The 18,289-nt window shown below is 47.8% G+C and overlaps 1 protein-coding gene across 4 annotated transcripts; it reads right to left on the bottom strand.

Annotated features, from left to right (window-relative positions):
* Positions 1-1,123: 1,123 nt before the first annotated feature.
* TMEM161A (transmembrane protein 161A) lies at positions 1,124-14,871 on the bottom strand. Of its 4 annotated transcripts, XM_053287799.1 has the most exons (13): positions 14,736-14,871; positions 11,793-11,896; positions 11,161-11,241; positions 10,779-10,876; positions 10,314-10,470; positions 8,517-8,668; positions 8,366-8,426; positions 8,115-8,258; positions 5,347-5,460; positions 4,484-4,658; positions 2,801-2,897; positions 2,058-2,112; positions 1,689-1,816 (listed from the first exon to the last, which is right to left on the bottom strand). In XM_053287799.1, the coding sequence occupies exons 1-12, from the start codon at positions 14,736-14,738 to the stop codon at positions 2,084-2,086; spliced, it is 1,215 nt and encodes a 404-aa protein (XP_053143774.1). In that variant the 5' UTR covers positions 14,739-14,871; the 3' UTR covers positions 1,689-1,816; positions 2,058-2,083. The 4 variants fall into 4 exon arrangements, with proteins under 4 accessions (XP_053143772.1, XP_053143773.1, XP_053143776.1 ...); XM_053287797.1 differs by lacking the exon at positions 2,058-2,112 and having other exon boundaries at positions 1,124-1,816; XM_053287798.1 differs by lacking the exons at positions 2,058-2,112; positions 11,793-11,896; positions 14,736-14,871 and adding an exon at positions 11,643-11,786 and having other exon boundaries at positions 1,124-1,816.
* Between the last annotated feature and the right edge of the window lie 3,418 nt (positions 14,872-18,289).

The following is an 18,289-nucleotide window of genomic DNA, read 5'->3' as shown; positions in this document are numbered from 1 at the left end:
AGTGATTTGAGCCACTTGGTACTTGCGGCTGCATCGCTGGAACTCCAGAAACTCCTTCCAGCACAGAAAGAGCTGCACAGGGGGTTTTAAATAGTTGCAAATCCAGGGTAAGAGTCCACAACTGGGATCTCTAAGGCTGCCCTGGATAGCAGTGGTTTAAGCCAGCAGGAGAGCCAGTGACTTATTATTTCGGCAGGGGGTGACTTCTGGACCCCTTAATATATTCTTTCCCTTTGTCCCTGGAGGGAGAGGCTAAATGGCTCCTGACAATGAAGGCTGAATTGGTGTCTGGCTTGGCCAGTATGAGAGCAGCATCTGCCAATTGCCCCGTCTGGGTCACTGCTCCCTAGAGCCCATCCATCAGTGTCCCAGATGTGTTAAAAGAGCACGTCTGGGCAGCCATCTGGGGGGCAGCGAACCATCAGTGGGTCTGAGCTCAAGGGGGCTTGGGTTCCATTTGGCCTTGCAAATGAACTCCCCTCACGGTCCTGAAACAGATCATCAATGAAGGCAGGAAGCTGCCCCCTACTAAGTCAGACCCTTGGGTCCACCTAGCAGATAATACTGAGCTCTGACTGGCAGCAGCTCTCCAGGGTTTCAGACAGGGGTCCTTCCCAGCCTGATCTGGAGATGCTGCCAGGGAGTTTCCACATGCAGAACAGCTATGGCCATCAAAATGATCGAGCAGTCAGCAGACCTACAAGGAAAGGGGAAAAATGTTTGGAGCCTTTTAAATGTAGGAGAAAAACTCATGTCTAAAGCACAGGCTAGGTTGAGCTTGTGAAATTATGAGTTATAGGAGAAGAGGACACGGCCCGGCCCTGCCGTGCCCTTCCCATCCAGATTCCACAAATAAGACACGCTAAACGTTGCAAATCTACAAAATACACCGCTCTCTCTGGGAATCTCTGAATGTTATGCAAATTGACTCTCTTAATTTGCATAAAGGTCATCCGCCACTGGAACCATTTTGCATTTCCCCAGATCTGCCAGCCTTGAGGGCCGAAACCCCATCCTGAACACCACGGCTCTTATATATTCCATTTCATTCTATATTGCCCAAAACCTGCATCTCTGGACGATTATCCAGCCTGCTCTCAGCTGCTAAAGCATATCTCTGCAGTCATGAGGACTAGGAACCTTTATTGTTTTTAAAAACCAAAGCTTTGAATCAAAGCCAAGTTCACTGATTGGCACCACAGTCTGTGACCTCTCTGGGCTATAGCACAGCAAGCATAAATAGCCATGGAGTAACAGCCGCTCAGCTCTTGGAGAACATCCGCTAGGCTCTCCTAAAGCCACAGGGGTGCAACAGAGCAACGGAGGCCATGATCCATCCCCCTGCAGCCTGCTTCTGGGCCGTAGTGGTGTAAGGGGAGGGAGTCAGTAGAAGCTTCTCCTATTGGAGGAGGCACTGCACAGTAGTTGGCTAATCCCTGGCGACGGCACAGCTACTGACCAATCAGCAGCTCCCGCAGCCAGCTTCTCCCTGAAAGAGCAGTCCAAGGCTGTGCAAGAAGAGCAGGAGATTCTCTTGGTTAGGACGCAGCCAGATATTGGTGGAAATAGAGCCCGAAGAGACTGGAGACGACCTGGCAGACAGCCACCCACCAGGTGAGGAAAGAGAGGAGCCCACGGTAGAAGAGGGGCGTGAAGACGGCGCTTAGAGCGCCGAGGGCCCCCGTGATCTGCTGAACCGTGGCTTGGATGTCTTCTGTCCCAGATTCAGCCGAGGGGGTAGCTTGGAGCACAGGCACTGTATCCACTGCCGGGGATTTGGGGGCAGATTCTGGATAAAGACCCCAGGAGTATTCGCCTTAAGTTTTTGTAGGGGAAAAACCAAAACACAAAAGAATCAATTGCAGGGCAAAACATTCTGATACAAAGATTTTTTAAATGAACAAACAAACATTAAATTAACATTAAAAAGCCAGCGTGGTGTAGTGGTTAGAGTGCTGGACTAGGACCGGGGAGACCCGAGTGCAAATTCCCATTCAGCCATGAGACTTGCTGGGTGACTCTGGGCCAGTCTCTCAGTCTCTCTCAGCCTAACCTACCTCACAGGGTTGTTGTGAAGAGAAACTCAAGTATGTAGTACACCGCTCTGGGCTCCTTGGAGGAAGAGTGGGATATAAATGTAAAAAAAAATTAAAAATAATAAATTGTTTATAATATTTTAAGTATGCTAGCTAAATCAGGGGTTCCAACCCTGGGTCCCCAAATCCCGTCAGACTACAACTCCCATCATATCCAGCCACAAGAGCTAGTCTTGTGGTCGCAAGCATGACTCGTCCCCTTAGCTAAGCAGGGGCTGCCTTGGTTGCATATGGATGGGAGACTAGAAGTGTGAGCACTGCAAGATATTCCCCTCAGGGGATGAAGCCACTCTGGGAAGAGCAACTAGGCTCCAAGTTCCCTCCCTGGCAGCATCTCCAAGATAGTGCTGAGAGAGACTCCTGCCTGCAACCTGGGAGAAGCCGCTGCCAGTCTGTGAAGACAATACTGAGTTAGACAGACCAGTGGTCTGACTCAGTATATGGCAGCTTCCTATGTTCCTAGTAGCCAGAGGGGATGATAGGTGTTGTAGTCCAACATCTGGGGACCCAAGGTCTAACTCTTGGAGAAAGTCAGGCCTCCTTTGGAGAAAGTGGCGATCTGGTGAGGAATGTATCCAAATTGGTTTGACGTTGAACCCAGATCTTTGGCTCCCTGACAGTAGAGTCAAATGCAAGAGGGATTTGTTTCAGCAGGGAAGGGGGGGGGCTGACTGTGTTGGAGTGCAATTGGCTTAGTCCCTTACCGAGAGTTTTGAGGAGCAGTGTGCAGTGTAGGGTGAGAATGATCGGACCCAAGTACTGCAAGCTGACCACGGTTACATAGCAGTAAATTCGGGTGATCTGGAAAACAAAACACAGTGCAGTCATGACGACGAGCAAAAGCACACTCAGACCCGCTACGCGGGGTTCTCCCACAGAGTGGATCCGAGGCTCTTCTGCTCAGAAACGCGTCTGTGCCAAGCCTGCTGTGTTGGCGGGCCTCCCTTCTTTCAAATTAAAAGGTTCTGGGACATGTTTGCTAAGTGGGACCTCCATGTTCAGAGGCCGTCTGCTCCTGAGAACCAGATAATATTGTTTAGAGTTTTTGTTCTCTCTCCCCATCCATCCATACTTTAAAAAGGTCCCACCCCACCAACATAAGAACAGCCCTCCTGAATCACGCTCAAGGAGGTGCATCTAGTCCAGCATCCTATTTCACACAGTGGCCCACCAGATGCCTCTGGGAAGCCACAGGCAGGAGTTGAGAGGGGCCTGCCCTCCCTCCTGCTGTGATTCCCCTGCAACTGGGACTCAGAGGCATCCTGCCTTTGAGGCTGGGGGTGGCCTGTAGCCCTCCAACTAGTAGCCCTCCAACATTAGCAATCTTTCCCTACTCTGCACATGGGAATGGAGAGAGGGTTCCCCACCCCCAGCCCATTCCAGCCACTTTTAAAAACTGTACACTCCTCAAGGGAGAACCCCCCCCCCAAGGTTTGGGAATTGTGCCCCTATTAAAAGCAAGTGTAAAGCGATGCATAATGGGGCAACCCCACCCGCCTCAAATTCACATATACACTGATGGGATCTCAGCTGTTAGTGACTGACCAGGTCTTGGGGTCGTGGTGGACAGCTCATCGGAAGTGTGGACAGAGCTGTGAAAAAGGCCAATTCTAAGCTTGGAATCATTAGGAAGAGGATTGAAAATAAAGCTGCTATTATTATAATGCCCTTATACAAATCTACGGTGCGGCCACATCTAGAGTACGGCGTAGAGCATTGGTCACCGTATCTTAAGAAGGACATTGCAGAACTAGAAAAGGTGCAGAAAAGGACAACCAAGATGGTCAGCGAGCACCGTCCTTTTGAGGCAAGGTTACAGCATCTGGGGCTCTTTACCTTGGATTACATGATTGAGGTGCATAAAATTATGCATGTAGTGGAGTGGGTAGACAGAGGGGAATTTTTCTCCCTCTCTCACTTCACTAGAACCAGGGGTCACCCCATGAAACTGAAGGTCGGGAAATTTAGGACAAAGAAAAGGAAGTAGTTTTTCACTCAGTGCACAATTCATCTATGGAACTCTCTGCCACAGCATGTGGTGATGACCACTATCTCGAAGGGGCGTGGACACATTCTTGGAGGACAGTCTATCAGTGGCTACTAGTCTGGCTCCAGCCTCGGAGGCAGGAGGCCCCTAAGTCCCAGTTGCAGGGGAGCAAGAGCAGGAGAGAGGGCATGCACAGACCTCTTGCCTGTGGGCTTTCCAGAGGCATCAGGTGGGCCACTGTGGGAAACAGGATGCTGGACGAGATGGGCCACCTTGGGCCTGATTCAGCAGGGCAATTCTTATGTAATCCACCATGAGCCTCTGGAACCCTCTGCCTCTCCAAGATGCTGCTTGTTCCACCCTTTTGGGGATAGCCCACTCCCTTCTGCCCAGCTCGTACCTTCCGCTGGATCTCTAGCACGGTGATGCGGCCGGCCTCTCTCTTCATCTGCTCCACCCAGCGCTCCGCAAGGTTCAGATAGGCTTGGAGGTGGAGGCGAGTGACGGCCAAGCGCAGGACGCAGAGTGCCACAATCATCCAGAGGCGGAAGGAATTGTAGGTGGCGTCAGACATGCTGCAGGAAGGCAGAAGGAGCAGTCAGTGGCGAGGAAGGGGGAAGAGGAAGCTTGAAAAAGCTGCCTGTGTGCTTGCCAGAATCCACCTGCAGAATGCTTCTTCCTGATCACCTCTGGCATTGAGGAAGGGGAGAAAATAATTCTTCTAGACCTCATGGTGCTTGAAAGGGTGTGGGTGAGAGCAGAGAGTCCACATACCTCTATACTATAGCCATGGCATCTAGAAACTTGATTTTTGTTGCTGGGGACTTTCACAGTTCCAGGAGGTTCATGCAGGAATTGGTGGTCCCTCAGAGCACCCGATGCCAGATTATGTAGGGTTTTTAAAGAGGCAGTGGCAGCATTTACATTAAGCCTATTAAGAGTGGAGTTGGGATAATATCCATGGAAATTAGTTAATTTGTCTGGCCCCATCAGCATTCTGGCGGCCGCATTCTGCACCAATTGTCGCTTCTCGACTATCTTCAAAAGTAGACCCATGAAAAGGGTGTTACAGTAGTCTAGCTGGGATTGAATAAGAGCATGGGGCACTGAAGCCAGGTTTCAGAATTGGTTTGGGAAACGCTAATCAACAAAAAGGAAAGCAAGAGAAGAAACCAGAGAGGCCTGTAGTAGCCCGTTCTGAAACTTTAAAAGATTCAGAGATGTGCTTAAATAAATAAGTAGTCCATACAAAAAGAGACTCACAGCTGCATGGTTTGCTTGCCCATGGGGGAGTGCAAGAGGAGGTCCCGGGAAATGGGCTTGATCCACATCAGCACAACGATCACAGGGGCGAGGAAGCTGGCATGGAGGAGGAGTCTGCCAGGCAAGGAAAACAAGACAGGTCAGAGAGCCGTATCCATCTTCCCGTCTCTAGAGTCTTCGACAACTCCACAAGCACGGGCTAAATCTACAAGGGATGTGCACAAAATGGATTTTGTCAAAACAGCGGTTGAGCTGGCTGTTTCAACATGACAACATTTTCAGTGTTTCGGCCATAGGGAACAATGGGGAAACCCAAAACACCCCAGTGTTCCAAAGGTAGCTCCTAGGGACACCAAAGGACTCTATGGGTTTGGGGGGAAAGTTAAAAAATTGTTTAAAATTGCTCGCTTGCCCATTTCTTTGTGGGCTAGGTGGTAGGTAGCACCCATCATGCTCTACTACACAACCCACTTTGGTGTACCTAGGAAAACAACAGGGTGTTTCAAATTTCCCCATTGTTCTCTATGGCTGGAACAAACTGCACTCACAGAGTGCATGCACACAAGTTTTGCATTGCAATGTGCAACACATTTTGCAGCCCTGCCTTGCAAAACACTGCAGAAACACTCTTGAGAAAACTTAGCAGTCATGGGATAAGCCTTGGGATTGTTTTAATGAAAGGCGGTATATAAATTTAACAATCCATCCATCCATCCATGTGTGGATTGCTAACTGGATGAAAGACAGGAAACAGAGGGTAGGTATAAATGGAGAGTTTTCACAGTGGAGGGAAGTAAGAAGTGGGGTCCCCCAGGGATCTGTACTGGGACCGGTGCTTTTTAATTTATTCATAAGTGATCTAGAAGCAGGGGTTAGCAGCAAGGTGGCCAAATTTGCAGATGATACCAAACTCTTTTGGGTAGTGAAATCCAAAACAGGTAGTGAGCAGCTCCAAAAGGATCTCTCCAAACTGGGTGAGTGGGCGACAAAGTGGCAAATGTGGTTCAGTGCAAGCAAGTGTAAGGTGATGCACATTGGGATGAAAAACCCCAACTTCAAGTATATGCTGATGGGATCTGAGCTGTTGGTGACTGACCAGGAGAGAGATCTTGGGGTCATGGTGGACAGCTCATTGAAAGTGCCAACACTTTCAAAAGGCCAATTCCAAGCTTGGAATCATTAGGAAGTGGGTTGAAAATAAAACTGCTAATATCATAATGCCCTTATACATTAGGATAGTTGGTATGGCCACATTTGGAGTACTGTATACAGTTCTGGTCACCATACCTTAAGAAGGACATTGTAGAACTGGGGAAAGTACAGAAGAGGGCAACCAAGATGATCAGGGGCCTAGAGCAGTTTCTCTCAACGTTTTTAGAGTCATGGACCGGTACAGTCTTTGTGTGCAGTTTCCCAGACCAGCAGTTAGTGAGAGGGCCGCCTCCACCTCGCCACCACCCCCAGGCACCCCCCAAAACAATTTCAAGCTGGGGGGGGGGCGGCACCGCCGCTGGGAGCTCCCCAGAGCTCATTTCTAGGCAGGCAGCCCTCACTGCTGGGATAACACTCATTTAGCTTCCTTGAAATGAACGTTATCCCAGCCACCTTGGGATTTTCTTAACGAAAGGCGGGGTATAAATTTAACAATAAAATAAATCTATGGTATTCCCTGCCATGGGATGTGGTGATGGCCACTAGCTTGGATGGCTTTAAAAAGGGGCTTAGACAAACTCATGGAGGACAGGTCTATCAATGGCTACTAGTCTGGTGGCTACAGGTCACCTCCAGGCTCAGAGGCAAGATGCCTCTCAATACCAGGGAGCAATAGCAGGAGAGAGGGCAAGCTCTCACCCCTGCCTCTGGGCTTCTTGGAGGCACCTGGTGGGTCACTTGTGAAACAGGATGTTTGACTGGATAGGCTTTGGGACTGATCCAACAGTGATATTCTTAATTACCAAGAAATCTCTCTCTCTCTCTCTCTCTCCCTCCATCTCTCACACAATTGCCGCTGCCCATTTCTCACCACAACACTATCTCACAAACAAAACAAGCCACAACTCAAGGAAGCAAGGCAGGCACCCAAGTTCTGCCTTTGTCAATACAAAGCCAGAGAATTATAGCAGCAGTAGCAGCACAGCATATTATACTTGGTGCTGAGAAAAGAAAACCACAAAATCAAATCTTCCTTGATTCCTTCCACCTCTTCCGATATATCCTCAAGTGAGGCCTAAGGGCTCTCTGTATCCCAGTCTCTTTGAATACATTTTGAAATTCCCTCCCTTTGTGTTTTCCCCTCCCTCCTCCTTCCCCACCCCAGCCAGTGGGGCCACAGTTGCCCAACCAAGAAGCAAGGAAATCACAAGCCAATAAGAAGCTAGTGCCAGAAAACCTATCAGCAAGGGAAAAACAGGCCTCCAAAATGACACTTGAAATGTCAAAATGTTTTGATCAAAACAAGGTTGTTCTGAGCTCAAAAAGAGGCCTAAATAGAGGGCACTTTGTTTTGAGCTTGAAACACTTCAAACAGCCCATCTCGAGTTGAAACATTTCGACATCGAAATGTTCTGCACATCCCTAAAATCTACGGCTGCTTCAAAGAAATCCGAGTCAATTGAGATTTTAATTGGTGAAATCTGCCTATATTTGCATACAACTAAAATAGTGGTTTTTGAAGAACAAAGTGTGGTTCTTTGATCTTCAAAGAGTTTTCCCCATTTGTCCCACCATGTTGCCTGCTTTCTATACAAAGCAAGAAGCTGTTACTCAACTGGACCATTGGTCGGTCAGCTGCCATCTTGAGGGCGTCCAAGTGTGTCTGAGCCAGGCGCAGTCCTGGGAAGGTGAGGCAGGCACCGATGAACGAGCAGAGAGCTACCAGTCCCAGTCGGACGCTCAGCTTGGTCACGGGGATCCTGCAGGGAAGCAGTGAAGAGAACTGAAGGAAGGCCAGGAGAGCTTCCACAGCCAACCTTGGAGAAAATTGGGCTTGGAGACCGAAGAATGCGGAAGCCCTACTTACGTCCACTCCCACCCTTGCTCCATTAAGAAGACCTCCAAGTTGTCATTGACGTTGGTCAGTCCTGAGCAGACAAGAAAACCAGGTAAACAATGGCCGGATTCAGCCGATGGGCCATCAACGGCCAACCTCACCCTAGGAGCAGCCTACCCACCCCTGTCCAGGCCGAATTCGAGATAGTCTTCCCGGATGACGAGGACGATCATGGCGATCAGGAGGAAGAAGAAGGCGAAGGAGAGGCAGACGGAGCGCTCGCCTCCCTCCTCGGAGCGGAAGTAGTGGCGCATCACCATGAAAAATATCTTGCTGTCGCGGAAGTTTGGCTAAGGGGATCAACGCAAGGAATCTCATTTCCCTTCTCCAGAGTTTTATTCCATGGACCAGGCCCACACATTTTAGACATCAGTCCCATCTCAGAGGACGAATGCTCATCAAGGTTTCTGGCAACATCTACCCACCCCAGAGGTGGAAAACAGACAACAACATTGCTGCACTTATGGCTTTCTGTGTGTCACCACCCCTTCTTTATCCCTATCCCCAAACAAGTAGGGTAAAACTGCAGCCATTTTTGCATAGAGCAAAGGGTTAGGCTCAGGGTTAGAACAACAACAAATTGCTCTGCTCTCCATATGGAATCCTCCTTGGAGGACATTCCTGCCAATTTTCCTTACTATTCCTCTGACAACATCAGTGAAGTTTCATAGTAGTTTTTGCGTTTTTAAAAGCTTTTAAAAACACTATTGCAAATGTGACTGTTGCAGGCCGGATGGTCGGGACAATAAAAGCATGAGAACACACTCAAAGCCTTGCAACGCCATTCTGTGCTTTTCCATCTCTAGGGCTGTAAACCTTGTCAAAAATCGCCACGAGCATTCGCCCTCCCAGATGGCCCCGGCCACTCCAGCTCGGAGTAAAGTGGCTGAAGAATTTGGAAGCGCTGCCTCAAAAAAGAGAAAAGGATTTATTGCGTGCCCACAAATGCTTTTTTCCAACATGGTTTTGAAGTTACTATGAAGGTTTGGTTGATGTTTGTGAGGCTATTCACACACACGTGGGTGAACCGCTGCAATCAGACCGATTCAGGCAGCAGCAGGGCACCAAACCCATCCATGGAGCCTCTCTTTAAAAGAAGGTTAAAGGAGTGAGCGCTCCCTTAACTTTGTTTTCCCGATTGGTTGTCAGCTGCGGCTGCTAGCAGACTCGGGGAGGGAATGGGGGACCCTCCTATTTGGAGCTCTGGGGGGCACATCCCGACACCCCAACCCTTGGAGCAACCGGCAGCAACCCATGATCGCCTGGGAGGGCAATCCGCCCACCCAGAGTCAAGGACCTGCTCATCTGCAGGGGAGGTAAGCTTTACGCGGCTTCCTCCCCTCGCCCCATCGGAGCCCTTTCTCTGCTCATGAGAAAGGGCTCAATATGAACTCACACATGGACCCCTGACTGGGGTTGCTGTCATTTTAATATCTATCATGGACTACGTAGGTCTCCTTTTTTATTAGTTGTCATTGGGAGTATCTTATGTTTTGTTAGCATTTTCGTCTCGTATGATTTGTCACTATTACCATTGCTATATGATTTTACCATCATATAGAAAAATTTATGTATTCCAGTTTCTTATGTCTTTTTTCTTAATTACCATTGGATCTGTTGGGTTGCTATTTAAACAAAAACAGCAATGATATCTAGGATTTTGAGAAGCACCTGCAAATTTGGAAGAAAAGGGGAAACACATCGTTGCTCAGAAACCTGCTCTGTGTTTAGAGTTTTGTCTAATTTTGTTAGGCAGTTTGGGAGGAACGGAAAAGGTGGGGTCTGGTTGGAGAATGTCTCTCTCTCTCTCTTTAAGACACTCTGCACAAGGACAACCCAGCAAAATCCACTGCAGTTGCCTCGGGGCAGAAAAGCTGCCACTCTTAGGGTAGGAAGCGGCTACGCCAGAGAAGGATACACGGAGAAGATGACGGTGAGAAGGCACCAGAGGATCCCGATATTGGCTTCCTTCCGGGGGTCCACCAGACAGTAATAGCCTTCGGTGAAGAGGTAGATGAATGTGGAGTACAGTGCAAAGTCGACATACCATTGATACTCCAGGAAATAGCGTAGGACTAAGCAGAAAGGAGAACGCCGTCTTGTTACCTTTGGGCATTATGCACTGAAAGCAGAGGCATGGTCTCTTACACCTGAAAAGGCTGACTTTTCAAGCATCAAAGAGGCAAGGAGCCCCTTTCCATGTCCCCGCGTGAGTCACTGCACACGTTTCCTCCTGGGGCAGAGCCTCACGGGCTCCCATCTGGCTCCCAACTCCTACCCTTTCCCCCGCAAAGGGTAGGAGCAAGCCTATACTAGGTGCCTTTCTCCCACCCACCCACGGCAAAGAGACGTAGCTTAGAGAATCCAACCTCCACACATTTACCCAGAGCATCGATCGTCGTGATGGGGCTGGTCTCCAGTCGCAAATCAATATCTCTGGGCACAGATAAAGGCTTCTCATCAGTAACGCCGTTCATCCTCCTGCCAGACGGACAGACCAACATTATAACCCACCTGGGGAAGTTCTCCATCTGGCCTAATCCCGGAGGCCATTGAAATTAAAAGAATGTGGGCTCAGGACAGACAGAAGGAAGCATTGCTTCATGCAACAATGCACTGTTAATCTGTGGGATTCATTGCCACAGGAAGTGAGTGACAGCCACTAGCTTAGATACTACTTTATTTTTATATAAAGGAGAAAGGTAGATACATTTGTGGAGGATGAGTCCTCTTTCCAACTTGACTACTGCCAGCCCCAGACTCACCGGTCCCGCTTGGCTTTGGGTTTCTGCTTGCCAGCCAGGGCAAACAACTCCTCTTCTGACGGATGCTTGTAACGGCGCAAACTACCATGATGAAAAGAAAACAAGAGGTTAAGGGCCAAGCAGATAAATAAGGGCATATAGATTCTTCGAAGAGGCATTCCCTCGTGTAGAAAAGGAGGAAGGATCTACATAATAGTTGGAGAGGCATTCCTCACTGTATGAGAGTAGTGTCTCTTTGGAGATAGTCTTAGTATAGGCATTCCTCCTCCCTCACACACAGATGGGAATCAGTGTTCCTTCTAACAGGAATTCTCAGACAACAACTCCCAGAATCCTCAGCCAAAGGCCACTGCAGCTGGGGATGCTGGGAGTTGTAGTCAACAACATCTGGGAATCCCTGTTAGAGGGAACAGCAATGGGAATGCCTCTTCCGTTCATTATATAGTCAAGTTTATCAACTGGATGCTCTTCAAAGAAAATACCTGTCTCCCATGGATTTGCAAGCAGTTACAATCAAATGCTTTAGAAAATAAAATTTGCTGCTCAGAGAGTTGCCTGTGGCAGAGGTGGCTAAGAAGAGGAACGTGGACTCCCTCTACTTCACAAGAGGGCCGTCCCCTGGGGTGAAGTACCTTCCATTGCACAAGAGCCACCGTGCGAAGGACCAGTGGGGTGCCATCTTCTGCATGAGGCTGGCCACCAACAAGGACACTACGAGCTGCACACCCATCAGCGCCTGCCGACCAGAAAGAGAAGACCCCACTCAGAACCAGCAAGTGGGTCATCCGCCTGGTACTCCTTCCACCTCCATTAAACAAAACAGGATCACGGCTCCAGCCCAAACAAACTGAAATGGAACCGTTCGGATCAGACAAAGCTAACCAGCAGCAGATTTAGGAGAGGCCAGCGAAAGACCCTCTTGACACAAGGCTGTGTGGAACTCACTGCTACAAGGTGTGACAAAGGCTTTAAAACGAGGATGAGACAAATTCATTGAGGAGGGGGGAGAGGAGGAGGGGGAGAGGTTGCTCAGTGGCTGTTAGCAGTGATGGCTATTTAGAAACTCCACATTCAAAGGCAGTCTACCTCAATAAATCAGCAAGGCGCCTGTTCAGCTACACTGTAGCCTGGGCGTGAGCTTTCTAAAAAGTCCGCACAGTCCTCAAAATGCTATTTACTGCTTGCTCACAGAGGCATGTGGCATTTTCATGGTTCCAGAGCAAAGAGTCCAACCTAATGGCACAGCGGGGAAATGACTTGATTAGCAAGCCAGAGGTTGCTGGTTCGAATCCCCACTGGTATGTTTCCCAGACTATGGGGAACACCTATATCAGGCAGCAGCAACAGAGGAAGATGCTGAAAGGCATCATCTCATACTGCGTGGGAAGAGGCAATGGTCAACCCCTCCTGTATTCTACCAAAGACAACCCCAGGGCTCTGTGGTCGCCAGGAGTCAAAATCAACTTGACAGCACGGCACGCTTTATCTTTAGTTGTTAAGTATCTGTCTGTTATTTACAGGTTCTTTCTAATCTCCTGGGGTGATCTTTTCTTGCCAGAGGCAACCAGCTAAATGCAAGCTTGGGAGAGTCATTTTAAATCATTTTCTCAAAGGAATCTCAACCGAAGGTCAGAAGGAGGGCGGGGGAGAGAAAAGTGTTTTTCTACTTCCCAAGAAGGGGGAAACTGTTGCACGCCTCGGGAGCCGTAGCTAAGATGCGGACACCACAATGCCCACAGAGAGGGAGAAATTTGGTGGCAGAATCCCGTTCTATTTGTAGCAGTGGGAAACTGATCCGATGCACACAGGAGCTTCAGAGGGACGGGGACAGGGTGGATCTGGCTACTCTCCAAAAACCAGGAGAGAGTGATCATACAAGGACCGGGGTGGGGGTGAGGGGGATGAAGGCCACACAGGCTGGATAGAGGCCTCAATTTCTCCTCCCAGCTTAAGCATTTATTTACCAAGATTGACCGTTCCAGTATAAGTTATTATTATTATTATTATTATTTTGATTTCTATACCGCCCTTCCAAAAATAGCTCAGGGCGGTTTACACAGAGAAATAATAAATAAATTGCTGTTCCCTCTCCCATAAGGGCGTGCAAGTCACGTGCAATATTCCCCATCTCCACTGCACAATTCTGTCAGAAGCAGGCTTAACCACCCACAGTGCATTGCGGGGGGCGGGGAATGGAGAGGAGAGCTGGCCTTGTGGTAGCAAGCAGGACTCGTCCCCTTAGCTAAGCAGGGTCCACCCTGGTTGTAAAAATGAATGGGAGACTAGAAGTGTGAGCACTGCGAGATCTTCCCCTAAGGGAGCCGCTCTGGGAAAAGCATCTAGGTTCCAAGTTCCCTCTCTGGCAGCATCTCCAAGATAGGGCCGAGAGAGATTCCTGCCTGCAGCCTTGGAGAAGCCGCTGCCCGTCTGTGAAGACAATACTGAGCTAGATGGACCAAGGGTCTGACTCAGTATATGGCAGCTTCCTATGTTCCTTTTCTCTCTCTCCCTCCATATCCCTGAGTGTGAGATATCTATTCATGTGCTTCCTAACTGCCTGTACAAGCAATGTACTCCTTGTGAGAAAGCACAAGGAGTATGCAGAAAAGAGAACTCCTTTGGAGAAAGCCACTAGACCTTTTGCCTAATGCACAGATGCAAAATGCACACTTCCTGGATTTTCCTGCACAAATCATGCCTATCCTTGAGCAAGCATGAACGTGAACTTGTGTGTGCATGCGAGAGAGCCAACATCTGTTTATGTGGGTCTGAACGGCAAGCTCATACATTTTGCCAGCATATTGCCCAGCTCCAAACCAGAGCTGTCAGTTTTTCTCTCACAATGCAGCAGAATATTTTATCCCTCCAGCCCTCACACAGGAGAAGTTCCTCATTCTCTTACTTTCAGCCACTATACAGTGCCAATTTACTGTATTTTCCTGAATCCAAGACTAGCCTTTCCCAAAGTATTTTTATGCTACAAATCAGGTAAAGGATGCCATTGAGTTGGTGTCGACTCCTGGTCCCCACAGCGTCCTGTGGTTGTTTTTGGTAGAATACAGGAGGGGTTGACCATTGCCTCCTCCCACGCAGTCTGAGATGATGCCTTTCAGCACCTTCCTCGATCGCTGCTGCCCAATATAGGTGTTTCCCATAGTCTGGGAAACATATCAGCGGGGATTCAAACCAGCAACCTCTGGCTTGCTAGTTAAGTCTTTCTCCATAAATTCAGAGTCCTGTTCCTTTCGAATAAATGCAGGCACAACCTGTACTTAGCTTCTACTTTTTATGAGAGCCGTCTTAAATTCAGAGTCGTCTTCAATTCGGGTGAACGCGGTAGATTGTAAGCTCCTGGGGGCAGGGGCCAAATAATGGCACTCATCACAGCCAACAGCCACAAGTCTTGCAACTAGCAAGATTTCCTCCCGGCTCTCTGCAGGGTCATGGCCCTCCGAAACTGACCCACTACATGGAACTGAGCAAAATGGGCCACCGCAGAACTCCTTGCAACAGCCCCAAATCCCACCCTCCCCAAGACCCCAAACGAGCCCTTTTAGCGCGTGCATTGGACTCACCATCTTGCAGGGGAGTCGCCAGCAAAGGCAAGCTGGAGGCAGAGCAGAGAGACTTCACTACTTCTGATCTTCTTGCCGAGAATCCTTCTCACCAATCCGAACCGAGGTGCTGAGTGACTGGCAGCCACGGAGCCAATGACAAAGCTAAATGTTGAGATGGGTGGTGCTTTTGTTTCCATGTTTAAAAAGAACCCAGTTCCACCTGTTTCCGGTTTTCAGCAGCCAGCTAGGCGCTTGGCATCCTGGGACTTGTAGTTTCCCATCTCCTTCCTGTTACGTTCACCCTTACGTTTTCTGCAAAGAAGTGCTGGGGTTTTTTTTTTAATGCAAAAATAACATATTATGCATATTATTAATGCAGATTGACTTTCTCCGCACCTCATTCAGAATATACAACATATCTAGGCATATGTTATAATAATATGTGATCTATATATAAAACTGCTTGGACGTCACTCGCTCACTCACTGACATAAAATTCCCAGACCAAACGACAAAAGATAGAAACATACTGTTTACATAGGTAGGTTCTAGACCTTGACAAGACCACAAAAAATCCCCACACTCATCGAAAATCCCAGAAAAATGCATCAATGTCCTGGAAAATGCAGAAAAAACACTCCCATTGGAAAAGCATGAGTTAAGATGTTAAGCATGAGTTAAGATGAGTTAAGATTTTTTCATCTGTGGACATAGAGCGGTCATAGCAAAACAGAGAGTTTTGTCTCATCTGTCCAAAGGACATTCTCCCAGAAGCATTGTGGCTTGTCAATATGCATTTTAGCAAATTCCAGGCTGGCTTTTTAATGACAAAACTGGAGCTTTTTGGCAACTCACATCAGCTCTATGTCCACAGATGAAAAAATGAAGCTTTGCAAGAAACTATACCCACTGTGAAAGATACGAGGAGGCTCGGTTATGTTTTGGGGCTGCTTTGTTGCATCTGGGACGGGGTACCTTGAGTTTGTGCAGAGAACAATGAAATCTCAAGACTGTCAAGACATTCTGGAGCGAAATGTACTGCCCAGTGTCAGAAAGCTCTGTCTCAGTCGCAGGTCATGGATCCTCCAACAGAATAATGACCCCAAACACACAGCTAAAAGCACCCAAGAATGGCTAAGGTCAAAACATTGGACTATTTTGAAGTGGCCTTCTGTGAGCCCTGACTGGAATCCTATCGAACATCTATGGAAAGAACTGAAACATGCAGTCTGGAGAAGGCACCCTTCCAGCCTGACACAGCTGGAGCAGTTTGCTCCAGAAGAGTGGGCCAAACTACCTGTTGACAGGTGCGGAAATCTCATTGAAAGCTACAGGAATTGCTTGTTTGCAGTGATTGCCTCTAAAGGTTGCGCAACAAAATATTAGGTTAAGGGTCCCATCATTTTTGTCCGTGCCATTTTCATTTGTGTTATTATTTGAAATATTCTGTTGCATCAAAACTCTAAAGCAAAGTCTGATTTTTGTTAAATGCGGAATAAACAATGATGGGTGCCAATTTCGTTCGTCAGTTTCAAGTTATTTCAGTGACAATTGTGGGTTCTTCTTTTTTCGTGGAGGGGTACCAACACATTTGTGTACCACATGTGTAGATGCCGTGACGTGTCTATACCCACAAAGATTAGAATAGTTCGGACAATGATTTCCCCCGTGAAGCTCTATGGATAAGAAAGCTGGACTTTGAAGAAGTAATATAATATAATATAATATAATATAATATAATATAATATAATATAATATAAATGAGCCCTTTCTCATAATTGCATGAGAAGGCTTGAGAGCGGGCAGTGGGGAAGGCAGTAGAAGCTTGCCTTCCCCACAGATGATCGGGGGGGGGGGCGGTCCGGGTGTGCAGATCTTGCACCCAGACGGAGCATGGCTGCCACAAGCAGTGCAGAGGTGCAGGGGTTGAGATGCGTAGTCCCGGCCCCCGGAAATCCCACAATGCACCAGCGAGTGCTTCAGAAAGCAGGCAGCGCTGACACATAGTCAGGGAAATGGGGGTTAAGCACTCGCTCCCTTAACCTCGTTTAAGAGCCTGGCTTCTTAGCTGGGTTTGCCATCAAGGCGCTGCAAGGAGATTGTCAGGTCCTGGAGGCCGTTCCCACAAACAGCCAAGCTCAGGCTTAGTTGCCCTAGCCCCGTCTTGGTTGCTCGTGAGAACAGCCTCTCTCTCTCTCCCTCTCTCTCTCTCTCTCTCTCTCTCTCTCTATATATATATATATTTGTTGTTTTATACATTATTGTTGTTGTTGTTGTTTACACAGTCAGACAGGTGTTATTGACTGGTTTGTTTTATCCAGACATCGAGTCCTTCCCAAGGACCTGGGATGCCAGAATTTTATTGTCAATGTTGTTGCCGTTGTTGTAGATATCGTCGCAGAATAGAGGCTGTTCCCAGTAAAGCTGCTTTTTGGAATTGGCTGAGGGTGATTTCTGTGGCCCCTGTGGTGTTGAGGTGCTCTTCAAGGTCTTTTGGAACTGCACCCAGGGCACCAATTACCACTGGGATTATTTGGGTCTTTTTATGCCACAGCCTTTCAATTTCAATTTGTAGATCTTTGTATTTGGTGATTTTTTCTATTTCTTTTTCTTCTATTCTGCTATCCCCTGGTATTGCTACGTCGATTATTTTGACTTGTTTTTCCTTCTTCTCGACTACAGTTATATCTGGTGTATTGTGTGGCAGATGCTTGTCTGTTTGTAGTCGGAAGTCCCATAATATTTTTACATCTTCATTTTCTACAACTTTTTCAATTTTATGGTCCCACCAATGTTTGGCTACAGGTAGCTTGTATTTTTTGCAGATGTTCCAGTGTATCATCCCTGCTACCTTGTCATGCCTTTGTTTGTAGTCAGTCTGTGTTATCTTTTTACAACAGCTGATTAGGTGGTCCACGGTTTCATCTGCTTCTTTACAAAGGTGGCACTTGCTGTTTGTGGTGGATTTTTTGACTTTTGCTCTTATTGTATTTGTTCTTAGTGCCTGTCCTTGTGCAGCCAGTATTAAGCCCTCTGTTTCTTTCTTCAAGTTGCCATTCTTAAGCCATTGCCAGGTCTTGGTGATGTCTGATTTTCCACTTATATTGTGCAAATATTGACCATGCAGGGGCTTATTTTTCCATTTTTCTGCTCGGTTCTTGACTTGTTCTTTCTTGTAGGCCTGCTTTGTTTCATTGGTGTTGAATAGTTTCGCGTTATTGACCATTTGAAGTAAGCGATGTTTCTTCCAGTAACCTTGCAGTCTCCAGCCCTGGTTGCTCAGCTGAAGATCCTGAGTCCTTTAGCCCACTTGCCACCAGATGTCCAGGGACTCCAGCACCTGGCGCGGTCCTTGTTGACCCGGGCGACGACCGATCCGGTATAGATTTATTAAAGTTACGTCTCACCATATTGTTGATGGGAGAGGCACTCATTTTATTATTATTATTATTATTATTATTATTATTATTAACATACATATTACTATTATTAACAATATTTGTATACCACTTTTAAACAAAGTTCTCAAAGCAGTTTACACAGAAAAAAGAAAAACATGGTTCCCTGTCCCA

Source organism: Hemicordylus capensis, chromosome 2 (assembly GCF_027244095.1).
Source record: "Hemicordylus capensis ecotype Gifberg chromosome 2, rHemCap1.1.pri, whole genome shotgun sequence".
NCBI lineage: Eukaryota > Metazoa > Chordata > Lepidosauria > Squamata > Cordylidae > Hemicordylus > Hemicordylus capensis.
This window is presented reverse-complemented; position numbering and strand designations above follow the sequence as displayed.